At 52.7% G+C, this 21,941-nt stretch overlaps 1 protein-coding gene across 1 annotated transcript in view; it reads right to left on the bottom strand.

Moving 5' to 3' along the window:
- Nucleotides 1-20,455: 20,455 nt before the first annotated feature.
- The window catches only part of tgfb2 (transforming growth factor, beta 2), a 121,948-nt gene continuing 120,462 nt past the window's right edge, over nt 20,456-21,941 (bottom strand). Inside the window, exon 7 of the mRNA XM_072509352.1 lies at nt 20,456-21,528. Within this exon, the coding sequence (XP_072365453.1) occupies nt 21,370-21,528 (159 nt within the window). The 3' untranslated portion in view covers nt 20,456-21,369. The remainder of the gene's footprint in view (nt 21,529-21,941) is intronic.

Genomic DNA, 21,941 nt, shown 5'->3' with positions numbered 1-21,941 from the left:
GGAGATAGAGAGGTGCGCGTGTGTGTGGGTGATAGAGGGGTGTGTTTGTGTGGGTGATAGAGGGAGGTGTGTGTGTGGGTGATAGAGGGGGGGTGTGGGTGATAGAGGGGGGGTGTGGGTGATAGAAGGGTGCGCATGTGTGTGGGAGATCGATGGGTGTGTAGTTGAGCTGAGTGTGCATGTGGGAGATAGAGGGGTGCGTATTTGAGGTGAGTCTGTATGCATGCGGGAGATAGAGGGGTGCATATTTGAGGTGAGTCTGTGTATGCATGCGGGAGATAGAGGGGTGCGTATTTGAGGTGAGTCTGTATGCATGCGGGAGATAGAGGGGTGCATATTTGAGGTGAGTCTGTGTATGCATGCGGGAGATAGAGGGGTGCATATTTGAGGTGAGTCTGTGTATGCATGCGGGAGATAGAGGGGTGTGTATTTGAGGTGAGTCTGTGTATGCATGCGGGAGATAGAGGGGTGCGTATTTGAGGTGAGTCTGTGTATGCATGCGGGAGATAGAGTGGTGCGTATTTGAGGTGAGTGTGTGTATGCGTGTGGGAGCGGGGTGGCTGTGTGTGTGATGTGAATGTACATATGTTGGAGAGGGGTGAGTGCATGAGGTGAGTGTATGCGTGTGTGGTAGAGAGGTGAATGTGTGTATATGAGGTGAGTGTTTATGCCTGTGTTTCTCCCTCTGCTACCGGTTTCCTGCTGCCTCCGTGAGTCTGCAATGAAAACAGACCCAAGCTGAAGGTAAAGAAAGTACCCAACTGAAGGCCTAACCTTGAGAAAGAAACTAAGTGGAAGGCAAGCATCTGAATCAAAAACCCTCATCCTTTTATTTTCTTATTATTTCTCTTCTCTTTCCACTATCCTTTCCCTTCTGTGTTGTTGTCGGTGTGTGTGTGAGTAGAGGGTGGGGCAAGTTAAAAAGTGAGGTGTGGGTTGGGAATCAGACAATAGATATCCCGGTGTATTTTTTACCGATTTAATTATAATTACTGTTAATAATAAAAGGTACAAACCGTGATTGGTTACAGTGCGGAACAAGGGGCCAAACAAAGCAAATACATGAGCAAGAACAGCACAGGACGTCGTGAATAGTGTTCTTACAGGGAACAGATCAGTCCGAGGGAGAGTTGTTGAGGAGTCTGGTAGCTGTGAGGAAGAAGCTGTTCCTATGTCTGGATGTGCGGGTTTTCAGACTTCTGGGGCGTCATTCTCCGCCGGCGGGAGTCTCCGTTTTGCCGGCGCCCGGGGGTCTCCCGACGGCGTGGGGCTGCCCCACAATGGGAAACCTCATTGACCGGCCGGTGTAACGGAGCACCCCGCCGGCGGGTCGGGGCAGAAATGTGGCGGGGCGGGTGGCAAGCGGGTGGCAGAAATGTGGCGGGGCGGGTGGCAAGCGGGTGGCAGAAATGTGGCGGGGCGGGTGGCAAGCTTGTGTGATGCATTGGGCTGAGTTCACCACACTGCAGTTTCTTGAGATCTTGGGCCGAGCAGTTGCCATACCAGGCTGTGATGCAGCCGAATAGGATGCTCTCTGTTGCACATTTGTAGAAGTTTATGAGTGGATGCAGACATGCCAAATTTCTTTAGCTTCCTTAGGAAGTAGAGACGTTGGGCTTTCTTGGCTGTTGCATCAACATGAGTGGACCAGGACAGACTGTTGGTGATGGTGACCCCCAATGATTTGGCAGGAGTGAAAGTTATAGCTTCACCCATGATTACAGGGAATCTGAGAGAAGATAAGGAGACAGAACAGTTATAGGAACCGTTTCCAGATATTTTTCTGTCATGTATGGTGAGCAGGGAATTGGTGAAACAAAGTCCACCACCAGAGATGGAAGTCACGGGCAAAATTCTCCGTTATCGGCGGAAACTCCGCCGATCGGCGCAAAAAACGGCGCAAATCCGACTTGCGTCACGTCGGAAAAATGGGTCGATAGTCTCCGGCCCGAAATGGGCTAGCAGCGACGTAACGGGATCCGCGCTTGCGCAGTGGTTCACGCCGTGCAGCGTCATACGCGCTGCACGGCGTGACGGCTCATAAGGCCGCGCTGCTCCCCCCCACCCGACCGCAACACCCGACTGGATGGCTGGCCGTCGCTCAGCCCCGAGGTTCAAGTCACGCGATGTGGAGGCGCTCCTGGACGCGGTGGAGCAGAGGAGGGACGCCCTATATCCCGGGCACGGCCGCAGAGTTGCCCCACGCCACAGCCGGCGTCTGTGGAGGGAAGTGGCAGAGGCCGTCACCGCTGTGGCCCTGACACCACGGACAGGCACCCAGTGCCACAAGAAGGTGAACGACCTCGTCAGAGCAGGCAGGGTGAGCCTCCCCCATATCCCCCATATCCCCCCTCCCCCATATCCCCCCTCCCCCATATCCCCCCTCCCCCATATCCCCCCTTCCCCATATCCCCCCTCCCCCATATCCCCCCTCCCCATATCCCCCCTCCCCCATATCCCCCCTCCCCCATATCCCCCCTCCCCCATATCCCCCTCCCCCATATCCCCCATACCCCCCTCCCCCATATCCCTCCCTCCCCCATATCCCCCTCCCCATATCCCCCATATCCCCCCTCCCCCATATCCCCCTCCCCCATATCCCCCATACCCCCCTCCCCCATATCCCCTCTCCCCCATATCCCCATATCCCCCCTCCCCCATATCTCCCCTCCCCCATATCCCCCATATCCCCCCTCCCCCATATCCCCCCTCCCCATATCCCCCTTATCCCCCTCCCCCATATCCCCCTCCCCCATATCCCCCCTCCCCCATATCCCCCCTCCCCCATATCCCCCCTCCCCCATATCCCCCCTCCCCCATATCCCCCATATCCCCCCCTCCCAATATCCCCCATATCCCCAAGTGAATCCAGCCCTAACCTTAACCTCTGCAATGCACGCGCAACCGATGGCGTGCATTCATATACCTGCCTAACACTGTTGCCTTTTACCCCTACCCCCCCCCCCCACAGGAGAAGCGCGCACACAACAATAGGGAGCATGTGAGGACTGGAGGAGGGCCCGCTGATGAGAGGCCACTGACCGTACACGAAGAAAGGGCCCTGGGACTGGCTGGCGGACCTGAGGACCGGGAGGTTGCTGATGCAGAGGTCGGGGGCGTACTAGCGAGTGAGCCACCGACAGCCCGTCCCCATATCCCCCCTCCCCTATATCCTCCTCCCCCGTATCACCTGATCACTGCCTGATGTCTAACCATGCATGCTTCATTGTGTATCGCAGGACCAAACGTCCAGGCACCCATCCCGGCAGATGCAGACCGCCCGCAGGATGCCCCTCGGAGACCACAGGAGACGGAGAGACCCGCACCCTCCAGCATGCGACGCCCGCAGGATGCCCCTCGGAGACCACAGGAGACGGAGAGACCCGCACCCTCCAGCATGCGACGCCCGCAGGATGCCCCTCGGAGACCACGGGAGACGGAGAGACCCGGACCCTCCAGCATGCGACGCCCGCAGGATGCCCCTCGGAGACCACGGGAGACGGAGAGACCCGGACCCTCAAGCATGCGACGCCCGCAGGATGCCCCTCGGAGACCACGGGAGACGGAGAGACCCGGACCCTCCAGCATGCGACGCCCGCAGGATGCCCCTCCGAGACCACGGGAGACGGAGAGACCCGGACCCTCCAGCATGCGACGCCCGCAGGATGCCCCTCGCACACCACGGGAGACGGAGAGACCTGGAGCAACAGGGAGACGACACCCCCGGCACGTGCGGGAGCGACCACCCAGCGACGAGGGGGGCAGCCACAGGCCCCCGTCACATCCGAGCCAGGACACCACTACCCAGGACACCACTACCCAGGACACCACTACCCAGGACACCACTACCCAGGACACCACTACCCAGGACACCCCAACCCGGGACAGCACTACCCAGGAAGACGAAATACCGGACAGTGACTCAGAGTGGATGGGTGGAGACGAACCCCCACCCCAAAGTGCCATGGACTCAGAGTGGGACGAAGAGCACGACACAACGCCACTGCTGTCACCAACACCCTCCACCATCGCAGAAACACTCACCACGGTTGGGCACTTTAGTGATGAGGCGTCTGCTACACTCACTGGTGCGCACAACACAGCCGTCCCGGTACAGCAGGTGGAGGTAGGAGCAGCAGAGGGACCGGGCGGTCGGAGGGCAGCCCAGCCCAAGCGAACATCTGCCGCCCAGATGGATCCCGGGTTCCTGCAGTTACCACACCCACACATAGATCCGATGCAACCACCGACCCGGAGACGAGCGAAGAGGGTGACGGGCGGCTTGCGGCGGCTGTGGTCGCAGGTGGAGGAGTCCACCCGCGTCCAGGAGCTGGGAGTGGTGCCGGTCATGCGTGCCACCCAGGCCGACACCGCACGGGTGGCGTCCGCGGTGGAGGCAATGGGTGCGACGGTGTCAGACATGGGGGACGGTTTGCGAGGCCTGGGGCCTTCCGTGCAGGCGGCGTCTGTGGCCCAGGAAATGGCTGCCCTCTCACAGGAGGCCATGAGCCAGTGCCAGCGCCAGATGGCAGAGGCGCTCAACGCCATAGCCCAGTCTCAGCAGGCCATGGCCCATTCTCTGCAGGCCATGGCCCAGTCTCAGCAGGCCATGGCCCAGTCTCTGCAGGCCATCGCTGAGGGCATCGGCGCCAGTGGCCATGTGCGAGCCGGCGTCGCACTGTCACAGACAGGGTTTGCCAACCCCCTGGGCTCCATGGCTGCAAACCTGCAGACCCCTGTCGATACCAGCACGGGCCTCCAGGACTGGCAGCGCCAGATGTCGGGGGGGCGTCGGATGGCCAGTCCGTTCGCATCCCCCACCCATGTAGAGGCCTGGGGGCCATCGGGCACCCCGAGGGAGGAGGAGGTGGTGTGGTCCGTCCCGGCTCCCTCTGTAGGGGAGGTCCTGGTACACCGCGACACCTTGGACTCCCCCCTTCCGTCCCAGGTGCATCGGGTGGGCAACGGGCAGGACAGGCTGGCAGCTCGCCATCCCAGTCGCCCGGGCCGCAGCCTGGCCCATCTAGGCCAGGACGCCCCAGGAAACGGCCGCCAAAGGGATCCAGTGTCGGGGGCAGGAATCACAGGAGTCCACCTCCAGTTCTGCTGTACCGTCTGGGGAACCACGTAGACGTAGTCAAAGGGCCCGTAAGGCCAAACAATTAGATACTGAGTAAGTTGGCACGGGTGCAGGGCACAGATGAGTTTTAGGGGCTAGGGCACGTGCATGAACTCCTTTGGTTATTAAAGTCAATGTTACACCTACCGAAGCTGCCTTTGTGCTCTGTCCAAAGTGTGCGGGGGTGTCATGTACGTTGAGCGCAAGTGTGTGTGTGAGGGGTGGTCTTACCTCAGCCCCAGGTGAGTCTGCCCCCTTCCCCCTGGGCCGCCATCAACATCCCCCGGGCAGAGGACGGGACCGTGCGCTGCAGTGTCACAGCCGCATGCAGGGATGGTCCGGGTGGATGGTGGTACTGTGGCCATGGGTCAGACATAGTCCAACGATGTAGAGCCAGGAGCTCATCGCAGGGCGGGTTGTCATCATCCTCCATGGCCTGCGATAGACACGCGTCCACCCGCAACTGTGTGAGCCCGGCCCGTTGTGCCGCAGGTGGATCGGCAATGGGGGGGGGGGGTGGTGTGCATGCGGGTGGGGTGGGTGGGGTTGGGGAAGGGGGTGAGGGTGCTGGGTGGGTGGATGGGTGGGGGGTGTGGGTGGTCGGCTGTTGCCATGGTGTGCGGTCTGTGGCCATACTACCCGATTCCCACACCCATCTAGTCAGTGAAACGGGCGTCTATCAGTCTGTCCCGTGCCCGCTGGGCCAGCCGGTAACGGTGGACAGCCACCCGCCTGTGTCTACCCCGTCTGCCCTGACCATTGCCCTCATCCCCCTCATCTGGGGAGGACTGCGCCTCTTCCTGCTGCTCCTCCACTCCGCCCTCCTCTGCCTGCGGCACATCGCCCCTCTGCTGGGCTATGTTGTGCAGGACGCAGCACACCACAATGATGCGGCCGACCCTATCTGACCGATACTGGAGGGCGCCCCCAGAGAGGTCCAGGCACCTGAAACGCATCTTCAGCACGCCAAAGCACCTCTCGATCACTCCCCTTGTCGCTACATGGGCATCATTGTAGCGGTTCTCCGCCTCATTACGTGGCCTCCGTATAGGCGTCATCAGCAACGATCGCAATGGGTAGCCCCTGTCGCCCAGCAACCAGCCCCTCAGCCGGGGATGGCGTCCCTCGTACATGCCGGGGATGGATGACCGCGACAACACGAATGAGTCATGTACACTGCTTGGGTGACGTGCGCAGACGTGCAGGATCATCATGCGGTGGTCGCAGACCAACTGTACGTTCATCGAATAGGTCCCCTTCCTATTAGTGAACACGGCCCTGTTATCTGCAGGTGGCCGCACGGCGACGTGCATCCCATCGATCGCGCCCTGGACCATGGGGAACCCGGCCATGGCAGAGAAGCCCACGGCCCGGGCATCTTGGCAGGCCCGGTCCACGGGGAAGCGGATGTAGCGGTCCGCCATGGCATATAGGGCGACGTCCTCCTCCCCCTCCTCGTCCTGTCGGTCAGGTGTCCCTCCAGCCTGGGCGGCAAGCCTGCCCCTCTGCGGCAGCCTGCGCTGCCTCTCTGGCACGCTCCTCCTCCTCCTCCTCCTCATCCAGGGCAACATAGACATGAGCGGTTGCCACCACGGCGGCCAACATCGCTGGATGATCTGAAAACATGACGGCCTGGTGGGGGGGGAGGGGAACGACGACATGTCATCATTGCCCATATCCCCTCCTCCCCCCAGCCAGGTGGCATGGACCGCATGGGTCCAACTGTTGGAGGCTGGCACCTGGCCAGGTGGACCAACTCACTTGCCCTCCCAACCCCCTCCTCGGCACGGACCCCCCCCCAACCTCCACCCCAGCACGGACCCCCCCCCCCCCCAACCTCTGCCCCGGCACGGACCCCCCCCAACCTCACCCCGGCACGGACCCCCCCCAACCTCACCCCGGCACGGACCCCCCCAACCTCCACCCTGGCACGGCACGGACCCCCCCCAACCTCCACCCCGGCACGGACCCCCCCCCAACCTCACCCCGCACGGACCCCCCCCCCAACCTCCACCCCAGCACGGACCCCCCCCCCCCCAACCTCCACCCCGGCACGGACCCCCCCCCCCCAACCTCCACCCCAGCACGGACCCCCCCCCCCCAACCTCCACCCCGGCACGGACCCCCCCCAACCTCCACCCCGGCACGGCACGGACCCCCCCCCAACCTCCACCCTGGCACGGCACGGACCCCCCCCCAACCTCCACCCCGGCACGGACCCCCCCCCAACCTCCACCCCGGCACGGACCCCCCCAACCTCCACCCCAGCACGGACACCCCCCCCAACCTCCACCCCGGCATGGACCCCTCCCCAACCTCCACCCCGGCACGGCACGGCCCCCCCCCCAACCTCCACCCCGGCACGGACCCCCCCCCCAACCTCCACCCCGGCACGGACCCCCCCCCAACCTCCACCGCAGCACGGACCCCCCCCCCCAACCTCCACCCCAGCACCAACCCCACCCCCAACCTCCACCTCGGCACGGACCCCCCCCCAACCTCCACCCCGGCACGGCACGGACCAACCCCCAACCTCCACCCCGGCACGGACCCCCCCCCCAACCTCCACCCCAGCACGGACCCCCCCCCCCAACCTCCACCCCGGCACGGCACGGACCCCCCCCCCAACCTCCACCCCGGCACGGACCCCCCATCCACCTCCCCGGAACGGACCCCCTCCCGGCACTCCCCCGGAGCCCAGCCTACTCTAACCACCGCGCCCCCCCCCCGCCGCACACACACACACACACAAGCCGAGACACACCTCTCCTCACGCATTCAGACTGCGGCCACGCCATTGCCTGCCCAGAGCCAACCCCCCAGGCCGTCACTCACCTCCAAGCTGGTCGGCGTGAGCCTGGAGCACCGGGTCACGCCGATGAAAAGGAGGTTTAATTTTCGTCGACGTGAACGGTCATCACGTCGACGGGACTTCGGCCCATCCAGAAGGGAGAATATCGGCAGGCCGAAAATCGGCTGTCTTGCGCAGACCCGTGACATTCTCCGCGGCAGCGGCGACATTAACGCCCCGCCGACTTTTCTCCCTTCGGAGACTTCGCTGACTTCTGGGGCGAGATTCTCCGACCCCCCGCCGGGTCGGAGAATTGCCGGGGGCTGGCGTGAATCCCGCCCCCGCCGGTTGCCGAATTCTCCGGCACCGGAGATTCGGCGGGGGCGGGAATCGCGCCGGTTGGCGGACCCCCCCCCCCGCGATTCTCCGGCCCGAATGGGCTGAAGTCCCGCTGCTAGAATGCCTGTCCCGCCGGCGTGGATTAAACCACCTCTCTTACCGGCGGGACAAAGCTGCGCAGGCGGGCTCCGGGGTCCTGGGGGTGGGTGGGGGCGCGGGGCGATCTGGCCCCGGGGATGCTCCCACGGTGGCCTGGCCCGCGATCGGGGCCCACCGATCCGCGGGCGGGCCTGTGCCGTGGGGGCACTCTTTTCCTTCCGCCTTTGCCACGGTCTCCACCATGGCGGAGGCGGAAGAGACTCCCTCCACAGCGCATGCGCGGGGATGTCGTGAGCGGCTGCTAACGCTCTCGCGCATGCGCCGCCCGGCAACGTCATTTCCGCGCCAGCTGGCGGGGCACCAAAGGCCTTTTCTGCCAGTTGGCGGGGCGGAAATCGGTCCGGCGCAGGCCTAGTAATTTCGCCCAAGGTGAGGAAGTAGAGACATCCTCATAGATCTGCATACGAGGAATGGATGGTTGTTTATCGCCAAAATATTGTAGGGAAATATTGGAAACAGGCGTTTCACCTGGCCAAAATTGCATAAGGATATAGTGTGATTCTGTACAACCAATCATACCTGTTAGGTAATAGGTAAACCGCAACATGGGATTAAACCCATGTCTTTAATACTTTATCAATTTTGGAAAAAACATTTGTTGTGTATTGGTAGATTGTGTAGGTCGATTGCCTAAAGCAAGGGCAGGCCATTAGTACATCTTATGATCATGGATATGACCACCCAATTTCCGGAAACTCTGGGCAAGATTCTCCGTTTGGGAGACTATGAGCTAGATTCTCCGATTTTGAGACCAAGTGCCGACGCCGGCATGGGAACATTGTCGTTTTATGACAGAAAAAACGGTGCAACAGCTGCACTGATTTGCCTACTTTAAATGGTCTAGTAGCATCGCCACGTGGAACACAATAAATTCCATGCAAAATGGTGCCAGATTCATCGGGTCCGTGATTGGCACACGTGAAGCTCACACACCGCAGCCGAACTTAAACGATCCATCCCTCCACACACACAGTCCCAGCCAAAAAGAAGGAGAGTAGCGCCAATGGTCAGGGACGCTGAGCTGGATACCCTCATGGAGAAGAGAAGGGTGACCCTGTACCCTGACCCAGGAGGAAGGCCACCAGGCTCCGCTGTTCACAATGCCTGGGCGCAGGTGGCAGAGGCAATCAGCGCCATGGACAACATCGCCCGGACTGGCATGCAGTGCCGAAAGAAACTTCACATACTTCTCAGGGCAGCCAGGGTGAGTTGGCTGCACCTGGCACTAACCCCACGCCCCCCACACACCTGTAACCCGGCCCCTCCAACCCCGGGGATGGTAGAACCCCCACCCTGCCCCACATGCCCGCACCAATGCCAGCCGCCATGGCTGGGTGCACTGGCCACTGAGGCCACCATCCTGGGCTGCATGCTTGGGAACATCTCACGGTTTTGCTGTTTGTGTGTGTCCCCCCCCCAGGATAAGGCCACGCACAACCGCCGGGATTGGGGAGTACCGGATAGGGACCACCACAACTGCGGCCCCTCACCATGCCCGGGCAGTGGGCACTGGACGTGGTAGGAGGCCCAGAGGAAAGGAAGGTCGCCGAGTCAGAGTTCGGCTGCGGGCGAGGAAGTGAGACCCTGCTTCGTTGCAGATCCCCATGACACGTGTGTACACCCTCCCGGCTGCCCCCTCCCCCTCCCCCCTCCCCCTCCCCCCTCCTCTCCCCCCACCTCTCCCTCCCCCCCCACCCCCCCCCCCCCCCCCCACCCTCCGGCCGGCTGTCTAATCATACATGTCGTCCTGTGTCTTCCAAGACCTGCCATAGATGGTTCCACCCTGAGCCCCCCCGGCCCCAGCCAGTGCCAGAGCCGGTGGCCCCAGACAGCCGAGCAGTGACGGGGAGAGCAGCTCGAACAACAGCCACCCGTCCGAGACTCGGGACAGCCTGGAGCTCGGCTCGGAGGAGGACACCGACTTTCCATTACTGATGTCTACTGCACCCTCCACCATCCCAGAGACTATCACCTCGGCTGGGCACATCAGTGAAGAGGCTCCTGGGACACTATCTGGTGCGCACCACACATTGCATCCGGTACAGCAGGTGGAGGTAGGAGCAGCCGAAGGGCCGGACAGTTGGAGGGGAGGCCGGCCGCAGGAACCAGCTGCCATCCAGACAGGTCCCGGGCTTCTGGAACATCCAGTCCCAGCCACAGTGCAGACAGAGTCAGAGACCCAGGGACCACAGGAGGGGGTGATAGCCGGCATCCAGCACCTGCAGGCGCAGGTAGAGGAGTTTATCCGCTGGGGGTGGTGCCAGTCTTGCGTGCCACCCAGGCCGACACTGGGGGCGACAGTTTCGGCTATGGATCAGCGCGTTCAAGGCCTGGGGCGTTCTGTGCAGGTGTTGGCCGAGGCCCAGGACAGGGCTGTCCTCTCACAGGCAGCCACGTGCCAGACCCACTTGGAAATTGCAGCGGCGATCCTCTGCATGGCCAAGTCACAGCAGGCCATGGTGGGGAACGTCGGCAGCATTGCCCAGCCGCTGGTCAGCGTTGCTCAGACACTGGACAGGGTGGCCCAGACCCAGAGGGAGGTGTCCCAAAAACCAGAGGAAGGTGTCCGAAAAACCAGAGGGAGGTGTCCCACACCCAGAGGGAGGTGGCTCGCCCCAGGAGACACTGGATGGGGTGTCCCACACCCAGAGGGAGGTGGCTCGGCCCAGGAGACGCGTGCCACAGGGCAGGAGTCACAGCAGTCTGCCTCCATTCATGCTGTACCATCTGGCCAACCACCTAGGTTGGGGCTCGTAAGGCCAGAAAGTTAGACACCAGTTAGGTTGGCACGGGTGCAGGGGTCCGTCTAGTTATAGGGGCTAGGGCACAGACCGTGTATATATTTCCGCACAATAAACACCTGTTAACACCGTTGAAACCTGCCTCGGTGTATCTGTCTGATGGGTATGGGTGTGTGGGTGGGGTGGTCTGGGCTGGCCAGGAAGGAGCGGGGACTGGGGACTGCAGGTGCGGGGGAGGGGGGTAGGAACCAGTGCAGGTGAATTAGTGCGACCATCACCACGGCGGTCAGCAGTGCCTATTTGAAAGCAAAACGCCATTGTCTACAGTGGTTGGAAGGCCAGCATGTAAGCACGGCTAATACTCCCCAGCCCAGCCAGGGTCCATGGGCCACACAGTGGCCCCTGTCGGCACTGCAGACTCTGCCTGAGCATGTCTCTCCCCCAACCCGCACCCCTGCCCTGTTGACTACTGGCACCGTCGGCGCCCCTGGGATTGACGCCTGTCCCTGCTACCAGGGGTGTAGTTGGATGGCACTGCCCTCACTGAGGGCTGCCGTGGGTGTTGCACTGGGTGTTCCCCCGGTGGATGGCGGCCGGTTGGGCAAGGTGTTTGGGTCGGGGGGGTGCACTGTGGCGGGGGGTGGGTGTCACTGTGCAGAACCAGGGGCCGAGGTGCGTGGTCAGCGGGTGCGCAGCAAGATGGCCACCGTAATGGCAGTCGGTGCCTGGACTCCGCCCCAGTCCTATGGTGAAGCACCCCGGCTGCTCGGCCTATCTCCCCCCACCCCAGCCAGCACAGCCGGTGTCCGAACCTGCAGCCTACTGTCACTCCACGCCATTTCCTGTCTCCTCTCTGTCTCACTCAGCAGCCACGATGCCAGGTTCCCACCTTTTGAGAGTATAAGTGAACCACGCCATCGGGAACTCGGCCCTTTGGAGGCCCCGGAGAATAGGGTGTCAGGCCCGCTAATGATATGCCTACTGTACGTTTACCATGCGCAGCAAGCGGCGCATTTATGCCATTTTCAGGGTGCCAGTGCATCCCGATTTGGCATCAAACAAGCGCCTACCTCAATTTTGGAGTCGGAAGCTATTCTGCGCCCCTAATCACATTTGTAGATTTCGGCAAATGAAAAATCATGCCCTATGTTCTCCTGCCAGAGCTGAGTTGCACCAGATTTGCCCTCCCAGCGATTTCCAATCTTTAGCCATGCAAATTTACATATGGAGAATTGAGAGGGAGTGGGATTTCTGCATGTTTGGGGGAGGGGTGAGTGTGTGTGTGTATGAGGTGAATGTGTGTGCATGTGTGGGAGAGCAGTGAGTATGTGTGTGAGGTAAGTGTGTATGCATATGTGAAAGAGGGGTGAGTATGTGTTCATGTGTGTGAGGGAGTGGGCTGAGTGTGCATTCATGTGGAGGGGGTGAGTGTGTGTTCATGTGTGTGTGAGGGGTGTGTGTGAGGTGAATACGTGCGTGTGTGTGAGGGGAATGTGGGAGGGGTGAGTGGGTTTGAGGTGAATGTGTGCGTGTGTGGGGAGGGGTGAGTGTGTGTGTGGAAGAGGGTGAATGAGTGAGAGGTGAATGTGTGAGTGTGTGGGAGTTTGGTGACTGTGTGTGGAAGAGGGGTGAGTGTGTGAGCATGTGGGAGAGAGTGAGTGAGTGTGAGGTGAATGTGTGTGTGTGGAAGAGGGGTGAGTGTGTGTGCTTGGAAGAGGGGTGAGTGTGTGTGTGAAAGAGGGGTGAGTTTGTGTGCATGTGTACGGGAGTGGTGAGTGGGTGTGCGCTTGTGTGTGTCTGAAATGAGAATCCAGCTCCTCAGCAGCACTTCCAGTATTGAATTAATTAGTCAGCAAAAGATCAGCATTTCTGCTCCCATTAAAAATGATAAAAAGGTGAGACTTGGAAGTATTTATTGAATGAGAGAACTTTTCAGAACTTTTTAATTAAAATAAGTGTATACGTAAAAGAAATGGAAAAATCTTTTAAATTTGTTTTTGTTTGTACCTATTGCGCAATAACAATAATTTTAATTGAGGTTTAATTATTCAATGTAATAAGAATGTTGAGAATGAGGTTGCGTAGGCTGGGCCTGTACTCACTCTAGACGAATGAGAGGCAACCTTATTGAGACATATAGGATTCTCAGGGAATTTGACAGGATAGATGTTGACACTGGTGGCACGGTGGCAGAACGCCAGGGACCAAGGTTCAATTACAGCCTCGGGTGACTGTGTGGAGTTTGCACTTTCCTCCCCGTGACTACGTGGGTTTCCTACCACAGTCCAAAGATATGCAGGTTAGGTGCATTGGCCATGATAAATTGCCCCTTAGTGTCCAAAGGTTAGGTGGGATTACAGGGATGGGGTGGGGAGTGGGACGAGGTAGGGTGCTCTTTCAGAGAGTTGGTACAGACTTAATGGACTGAATGGCCTCCTTCTGCACTACAGGGATTCTATCAGAGGTTGCTTCCCTTTGTTGGAGAGTCCAGGACCAGAGGGCATACTCTCAGAGTAAGGGTTCGCCCATTTAAGGCAGAAGTGAGGAGGAATTTCTTTTCTCACAGAGTAGTGAAACAGTGGAATTCTTTACCATAGAGGGTTGTAGAGATTGGGTCGTTAAGTATGTTATCAGTAATGGAATCAAGGGTTACATGATAAGGCAGGAATGTGGGGTTGAGGATTATCGTATTAGATCAATCATGATCTCATCGAATGGCAGAGCAGACTCGATGGACCGAATGGCTATTTCTACTCCTACATCTTATGATCTTATGGTTTCTTAGAAGTCCCATATGTACTCTTGGGAGGCCAAAAGGGTTCCATGGCTGGAAATGTTTTGGAAACCCTGGATTAGGGTTGCAGCAACAGATGGGCTGAGGCAGGGGCAGAGTGGGATTATGTTATGGAAATTGAAGTGAGTTGGTGGCACAGCCGATATGTGGTGGGAAACTCACCTTGGGGTCAATTGACAACTACTCCAAGGTTGTAAACAATCTGGTTCAGCCTCGGGCAGTTGGAGGGAGAAGGATGGAGTCAGTGGCTAGGGAAAGAATTTGTGCTGGCAATCAAAGACAATGGGCTGAATATTCATGGGTGGATCGCAATCCTGATGTCAGGTGGAATTCCAAGTTGGGAACCTGGAAGTGACTGTGACTAAATGACCTCTATGATCTGTCCAGAGATGGCCAATTAATGAGCCTCCGCCAGGAACCCCATACAATTAGGTAGTGGCTGGGTTGCAGCAATGGGAGGTCCATTCAGTGCTGCTCATAAAACCGGGTTACCCAGCATCCTTCGGTGTGTGGGCGATACCTGGTCACCAGCAGGAGCCACAGCAGCAGCAGGGCCCTGCTCTGGAAGAGAAGTGGCTACCATTGAAGCAGGGCAAGCGTTAACAGAGACATCAATCTCCATGAATTGGTTCAAAAGACATGTCTGGTGCCTGGAGTTAGATCTTCTTTGTGAATTGCCAGAAAATAAATGTAAATCCTCAGTTGGCTCACAGCTTGGATGTCCCACTACAAACCCATCCACTGATCCATTTTCAGGCACCTGACACAGCCCAATGCGTTGGGAAAATCGTTTGAGGCCTGGAAAATTGAAGTTCAGTGCCTTACTCATTGCCATCTTTAGGTGGATTCTTGCCACTACTGGTGGTGCTTGGAGGTAGGAATGCATTGGGGAATCTAATCAATGCGCATCTTTCCAAATTGTTTCACACCCCTGACTCCAAAACTGTATTCATGGACGTAGGAATATCAGTCCAGGGCTTTGGTCTTCCCCATATTTAATTGTAGGAATTTTTTATCTTCCCCATATTTAGTTACAGGAAATACTGGATGGTAGACAAGCAGCATTACAAATTCACGGAAGTGCAAGAGCAGAGGTGGTGGTGAGGTACAGATGGGTGTCATCAGCGTGCATGTGAAACTGAAGTTTTGTTTTTGGATGATGCCGCTGAGGGGAAGCATGTGGATGTATTGCACTGTAACATCAGAGCAACATAGATTGATCATTTTAGTTTGATGTTCAATATTTCCCTTCCTGCTCTAATATCAGCATTAATGAATCTAAATTGCACGTGTTCTAGTCCAAGGCATTTATGCAAGTAGATGTGCGGGAGGAATTTAATTATTTTCCACGTTTTTATGTTTCAGTTGGATTCAGCAATATTCCAATCAAATGAATATTCCCTAATATCTTGCTCACTGATGCTGAATTCAGTTTCCACCAAAAGCACTTGGCTCCAGTTCTCATCACAGTCTTGATCCAAATGTGGGCACAAAAGCTGATTGTCAACAGAACAGTGAGAGTATCTGATGCTGATATTAATGCAGCATTTTACATAATATAGCACCAAGGGGCCCCTTCAAAACTGAAGTTATTGAGATCAAATGAAAGCTCCTCATTCACAAAGATAGTTTCTGGTTTTTGGAGGCCAATATTTGCAGCCCAAGGACGCCACTGCAGGAGACTCTCAGGAGTTAACCCAGTCATTATTGATGGTTTTATCAATGACTTTCGTCCATCATACTGTCAGGAGTGGGGCTGATCACTAACAATTCCATAGTAATTAGCACCATCCACATTGCCTCTGATAATGAGGCAGCCCATGCCAGCACGGGATACGGATAACATCCATACTTGAGTGGACCAGTGACTTGTATCATTGTCATGTATTTTAGAAGTTTGAGAAACTTTGAAACAATTGCCATTTGAATGGCTGATTTGTCAGAAAATGAGGCGGTAAAGATTTCATAATTGGTGGTGCAGGAGGTGATGGTGAAGTGGTATTTTCACTGGGCTAGTCATCCAGAGACCCAGGGTAATGCTCTGGGGATCCGGGTTTGAATCCTACCATGGTCGATTGCAAAATTTTGAATTCAGTAAAAATCTAATTAAAAGGGTAATGATGACCGTGAAACCATTGTCATAAAAATCCACCTGATTCACTAATGTCCCCTAGGGAAGGAAATTCGCCATCCTTACTGGGCCTGGCCTACATGTGACTCCAGGTCCACAGCAATGTGGTTGACTCTTAAATATCCTTTGAAATGGCCTAGCAAGCTACTCAGTTCAAGTGCAATTAGAGATGGGCAATAAATGCTGGGCCCAGCCAGCGACACTCGCATCTCATGAATGAATTTTTAAAATGGAATTACAAAGTCAAACCAATCTTTGTCTTGTTTCTCAGGTCTGAAAAGCCAGGAGCTACACGTCAAGCAAATGGATCGGTCCCCCCAGCAGTAAGATGCATTCAATTGTGGCACATTAAAAACTGAAATACAAAGATCTGTTGACTTCAGTTGTATGCAATTAAGATCACGTATATACGTATGTCAACTCTGTCTCACTTCATTTGGCACTGTTGCTTTGGCTAGTGTCATCCGTCAATTGTATTGCAGTGAAAATTCAAACAATTCAGTAGATCAGTAAAGGGCTGATCAATATAATTGGAATCAGTCTAGCAGACTTGAGGTCGAAAATGCCCCGAGTGTTTGAAAGATTGCCTCATTTTAAAATGCTTTATTATCTGCTGTTTATCAGTTATAGAAATACAATATTTTGGAGACTTTCCATAAATGTTCCAAAGATTCAAAGAAGATCTTCCTGAATTTACTTCCAAATTTGTACTGCCAATGGTAATTAGCTAATCAACCTGTTTAGGGCAAAGCAGACAATAATTCTCTTCAATGATGATCTCTTATATCCATGATGATTTATTCATGAAAATGCATCCCATTTGCTAATCCGGTAATTTACATAATAAGTCTTTGTAAGCTGAGATGAACGGTATTTGAACTAAGTGTTTTAAGCCAATTTTCAGTCAATAGACACCTGGATTATGATCTCTCCAGTAATCTCAGTAAGAACATCTTGGACCTTAGGCTGTTGTACATCTGTAAAATATATTTTTTATAATAAGTCAAGGACTTCCAAAAAAAGTAAAACTGAAATAATTTATTTAACCACTAGAGCACCACAAAATCTGCAGGCTTCACAGACATACCATGTGTTAAAAAACATAGTAATTAGCCAACAAATATGTATGTTTGACCAAAATGTACGATTGAAAGATAAAATGAGGAAAAAGCACCCACCCTCCCACCCAAGTGGTAAGATCATCAAATGTCCAACATTTACTAAGGATCAAGAAATAAGTGTACAATTTTTAAAAACAATAGTTTCAAAGACGTCAGCATTACAAGAGGAAGCTTTATACTAGTATCAGTGCAATCCTGAGGAAAAGAAACTTCATCCTAATGGGGCAAAAAAATAACAGCAGAAGGAAATATTGAGCAAAATACAGAGATACGTTTTTTTTTCTTAATAAAAAAGCATTCAACATTTGGCTGCGTCCAGCGCAATCAAGTATAGTTTGACATTCTGGCATCCCATCTCCTTTAATTGGAGCTAAAAGACAAATTATTATGCCATTCAGATATAGGATCCCAAACTATCCACAATGAATGACACTCTTAAAGATTTAAAGATAGGTTCTCCCCGACAAAAGTGCTTACAACTGGCATTCCAGATGTCAGAAGCTATTTTCATGTATTTATCTACAAGGTATATTTTGCGAATTTCAAATGATGTTTAAGTGTTAGATTAGAGCTAAATTGAGACCACTGTCTTCATGAAAACAGTATTTGGCAAACATTTTTTTCATTTTGCCTGACACAGTTACCTCATAGATGTAAACCCAGCCAAAATGTATCACTGTGTCATTTGCAGGCACTATTACAATGATGAAGATGATGCATGGGCATTCTTGTTTGCCAAGTAAAAAAGTTGGCCAGAGACTTTTTTTCTTGAAGGCAGTGGCCCTTTAAAATGATTCACTCTTTCTATCCCAATGAGGAATGAAAATCATATGGGAATTAGATCAACAAATCAAAATGTTCTGAAACGAATAGACAGTATTATAAAATAAGTAACATGGTTTGATCATCTAGTATGATGAGCATCACAGAAGCAGGGGTTTCCAAATTGGGTTTAGATGAATGTCCTATACACATCAGTGAGTCATGAGAAGTAATAAAGGGGATCTGGATATTTATTTTATTTAGACAACTACATCAGCACATATTCCACTGTGTATCTTAAGGAAGCTGTCAAAGGTCACTCCTTATTTCCATGAGTTAACTTGTGAAATTTTAGCACACTGTTTTCTTGCATATTTTTCTAGTGACGTTATGTTTACTTTACACTTACCAAGTGAATGGAAGTAGTCACAACAGAGGGAGATTCCCATGGTTTAACATTGTAAAACTTCTTGAAATTACTATTGAAAAGACATCTGAATTAAAATATTGGAAATAATAAAGGGTCTATATCTGATCAAATTTGACTTTTCATAATTGCCCTTGTAAATAAGTCCTTCCACGCCCCCCCCCCCCCCCCCCCCCCCACCCCCCCATTGCTCTTGTGTCCGTCTCAGCTGGGAGGTGCAACCATGGAGACAATATACGCTGTTCCCCATTTACACCCTAAATGCTGCTCGGCATTCGGCCCAATGTGCCTATGTTGGCTCTTTGAAGGAATTATCCAATTGATCCCAACCCCCAGTTCTTTTCCTTTCTTTATCCCACTGCTTTGACTGTGCCAGGCAGACCAAATCAGCATTTCTAGTGAGCAGTCTAGGATTTCTAGCGGCATTTTTAGTCAATCTGCAGTCTCTTGTCTGGGATTTAAATTGAATGTCCGCCTGAGGAGACACCACTTGGCAGTCCTAGCAGAAGGACTGGTTTGCCCCTGATAAGGAATATAGCTCAGAAATCCTGATCAAAATGTGTGCTACTGTTTATACACCAGGACTGGAACATGGATCCCCTGATCAAGAAGCAACACCTCAGTGTGATGGGGAGGGGGAGCATTTGTGTTCCACTGTCCTTTCACCTATAGTTCTCAGCAAACAGGCTTTCTGATTTGCCCATCCTGCAGAGTGTTTCCAGAAGATGTTCCTTATCTTTGTATTGCTGTACAGTCTGAGGAAGAAAGGAAACCTTCTTGGGAAAGAGGACCATCTCAGTATCCATAAAGTTCTGAAAGAGCTCTATTAAAACTATAGGAGCTTTCATGAGATTTCTGTGGGACTATGAAACACTTGGTTTTCTTTTCTCTTTCCTGTGAGGATTTGTTGGTCCCCACTTAAAACAGAGAGCTCAGCATGTGACGACATGCTGACACAGACCCACATTCTCTCATTCTGTTATACAACACGTTACAGCATCCCTTTTACGAACCTGAAGCAAAAATGCATTGTCCTTGTACTGCACCTAACCTAAAAAGGAACTCAAGTATTTTAATCAGATGAGTATCATAGCTATGGGCCGCCCCTTACAGATAAAATATTTTGCTTGGTGTAAACAGAAGCATCACTTTCATATTGTTGTGCTAGTTTCTTTATTTTTAACAATACTGTACACATTTCATTGTTGTGCTTGCTAACCGTTCACTCATAAGTAACTGATAACAAAAATGCATCACACAAGTAGATTTAAAAACAGAAGAGATGGAATTTTTGGGCTGATGCTCAATTTAAAGGAAGAATAAAGCCGATATAATTCAGCAAATATCATATCTGGCCTTAGGGAGAAAGGAGTATTTCCTTAATTGCTCCTAAAGATGAAACTGAAATATGGAAAACCAAAAACAGAAATATCAAAGGACATGAGTCCTCGTATTTTGCTCTCTGCATTTGTTTTTGCAAATTCAGAAATGTAGCAGCTCTGGAATTGGAAGAGTCTGTTCCTAATGTGCAATCTAGCTTAGCAAGAGTACAGATTGGAGACTTGGTGGAAAGGTCAGTGTGCCTGAAATGCTGCAGTTCTATCTTTTGGATATTAATAATAATATTTATTATTTTCACAAGTAGGCTTACATTAACACTGCAATGAAGTTACTGTGAAAAGCCCCGAGTCTAAATGCTGAAATATTATGGCTAGTATTCTCCGGCCACTGGGATTCTCTTTTCCCGCTGACAGTGCACCCTCGCCCATGGGGTTCCTGGCGGCGTGGGTGGCTTCAACAGGAAATCACATTGACAAGAGGCAGGAAGAGAGAATCCCGCTGCCAGTGAACGGCGCGCCGCCAGGAAACACATCGCTGTGCATCCGGAGAATCTCGTCCTATGAGTCCCACAAGTTAAGTATGATGACCTCTGCATCTAGTTCCCCGATCATAGCTGGAGCAGAGTTTCACAATTTCAGGCTATTATCTGGAAATGCAAGTACAAAACCAGTGCACAGTGGAAAATATCGGCAAAGGTGCTTTAGAAAGAAAGAATTCCCATTAAGTTCGATTTATGGCATTTCTGATATTCCAGTCATTTATTTTAACAGCTTGGAAATGAAATCAACCATTCTGACCTCCACAGATAATTCTCCAATCAACACTTCTGTTGGATAAGACTCTGTACCAGAAGCAGACAATTTCCAGGCTATCATGCTTATGAATTTGTTAAATCAAATCCAGACTGTACAATGTATGGTTTTTAGTGGAAAGGGCATGAAGTCTAACAAGTCTGCACTTTCTTTTCAAAAATCAACCCCAACATTCAGCCTTCTTGCCATAATCACTCAACCTCTTCTCTTTCCAAGAATGCATCTTAATTGAACAGTTCTCCTACAAGCATGCTAACATCTGGATTCTAAGTGTTCCACTTGCTGTTTCTTCTTACTTGTAACATACTCATTTTTAGGTCCGAATTGTAATCACTTTCATTCCCTCGACCAATATCGTACTTGACTGATAGCAAGTACATGCTGTGTGCTGTTTACAAGTTTGTTATTGTCTGCCACCACTTCAACCAATAGCACATCCCGTCAATGAACATATCAGCAATACATCTAACTTTGTTGGTGCCCGAAGAAAGGAGTATATAGGATGCCAATTGCATAACAATACAAAAGATCAAGTAAGGCATGGGACCTGTACAGCATTTCCACTAAGTGGGACTCTTTTTATTTCACATATTAACACTTACAATTTTTCCAGTGTTTTTATTTAAATTTAAAGGTTCTGTGTCTCATCTATCACACTAAATTAGTAGGTGAAGGATAGGAATAAAGCCTTCAATGTACATTTTTTTTTCCTTTTGCTTCTGTTGGTAGTTAAATGAAAACAAATGTTCCAAATAGTTCAAACTAGTACCATGTATTGTTCTTTTATTTAACACTGATGAACCTGGGATTTTCAGGGGTGTTGTATTCACTCTTAGCTGCATTTGCAAGACTTAACTACCATGTTCGAAAGGTGTTCAATTTTCGGAACTTTGCCAACGAAGTAGAGAATGGTGAGTGGCTCCAGGTCTTGAGAAACACAGCAAGGGGAGGCAGAAGCTTCAGGGTTTATGTTGTTGTACAGACTAAGTATCTGAAATAAAGAAAATATCATTTAGTCTGCCAATAATCTTTTAGAAAAACAGAGTCAACTGGCCGAGGGTCATTCTGGTAGGAAGTTTATATATGACTGAAATAAAGAGTGAATGGTCACTTGAGAAATAGCCTAAATAAATACTGCCACACTGGGACAAAGGCAGTTTTGCAGCTTGACCATTGACCTATTGAATAAGCAAAAGAGAATTGTGATGCTGTTTTCCTGACACCATAACATGTTCAATTCTGAAATATGATTTTATAATAACATTCTACCATTAAAAGAGATACCACATACACGGTGTATTGTTTTTAAAGAACACTCAGTCCTATTGATGGACACAGATGGAAGTGAAAATATTTAATATAAATCCTTGGCAATGTGTGAAATGCTGAAGTAAATTTTGCCAT

The sequence above is a fragment of the Scyliorhinus torazame genome, chromosome 1 (assembly GCF_047496885.1).
Source record: "Scyliorhinus torazame isolate Kashiwa2021f chromosome 1, sScyTor2.1, whole genome shotgun sequence".
NCBI classification, from domain to species: domain Eukaryota; kingdom Metazoa; phylum Chordata; class Chondrichthyes; order Carcharhiniformes; family Scyliorhinidae; genus Scyliorhinus; species Scyliorhinus torazame.
Note: the sequence above shows the minus strand (reverse complement) of the source record. Positions and strands in the feature narration are given on the sequence as shown.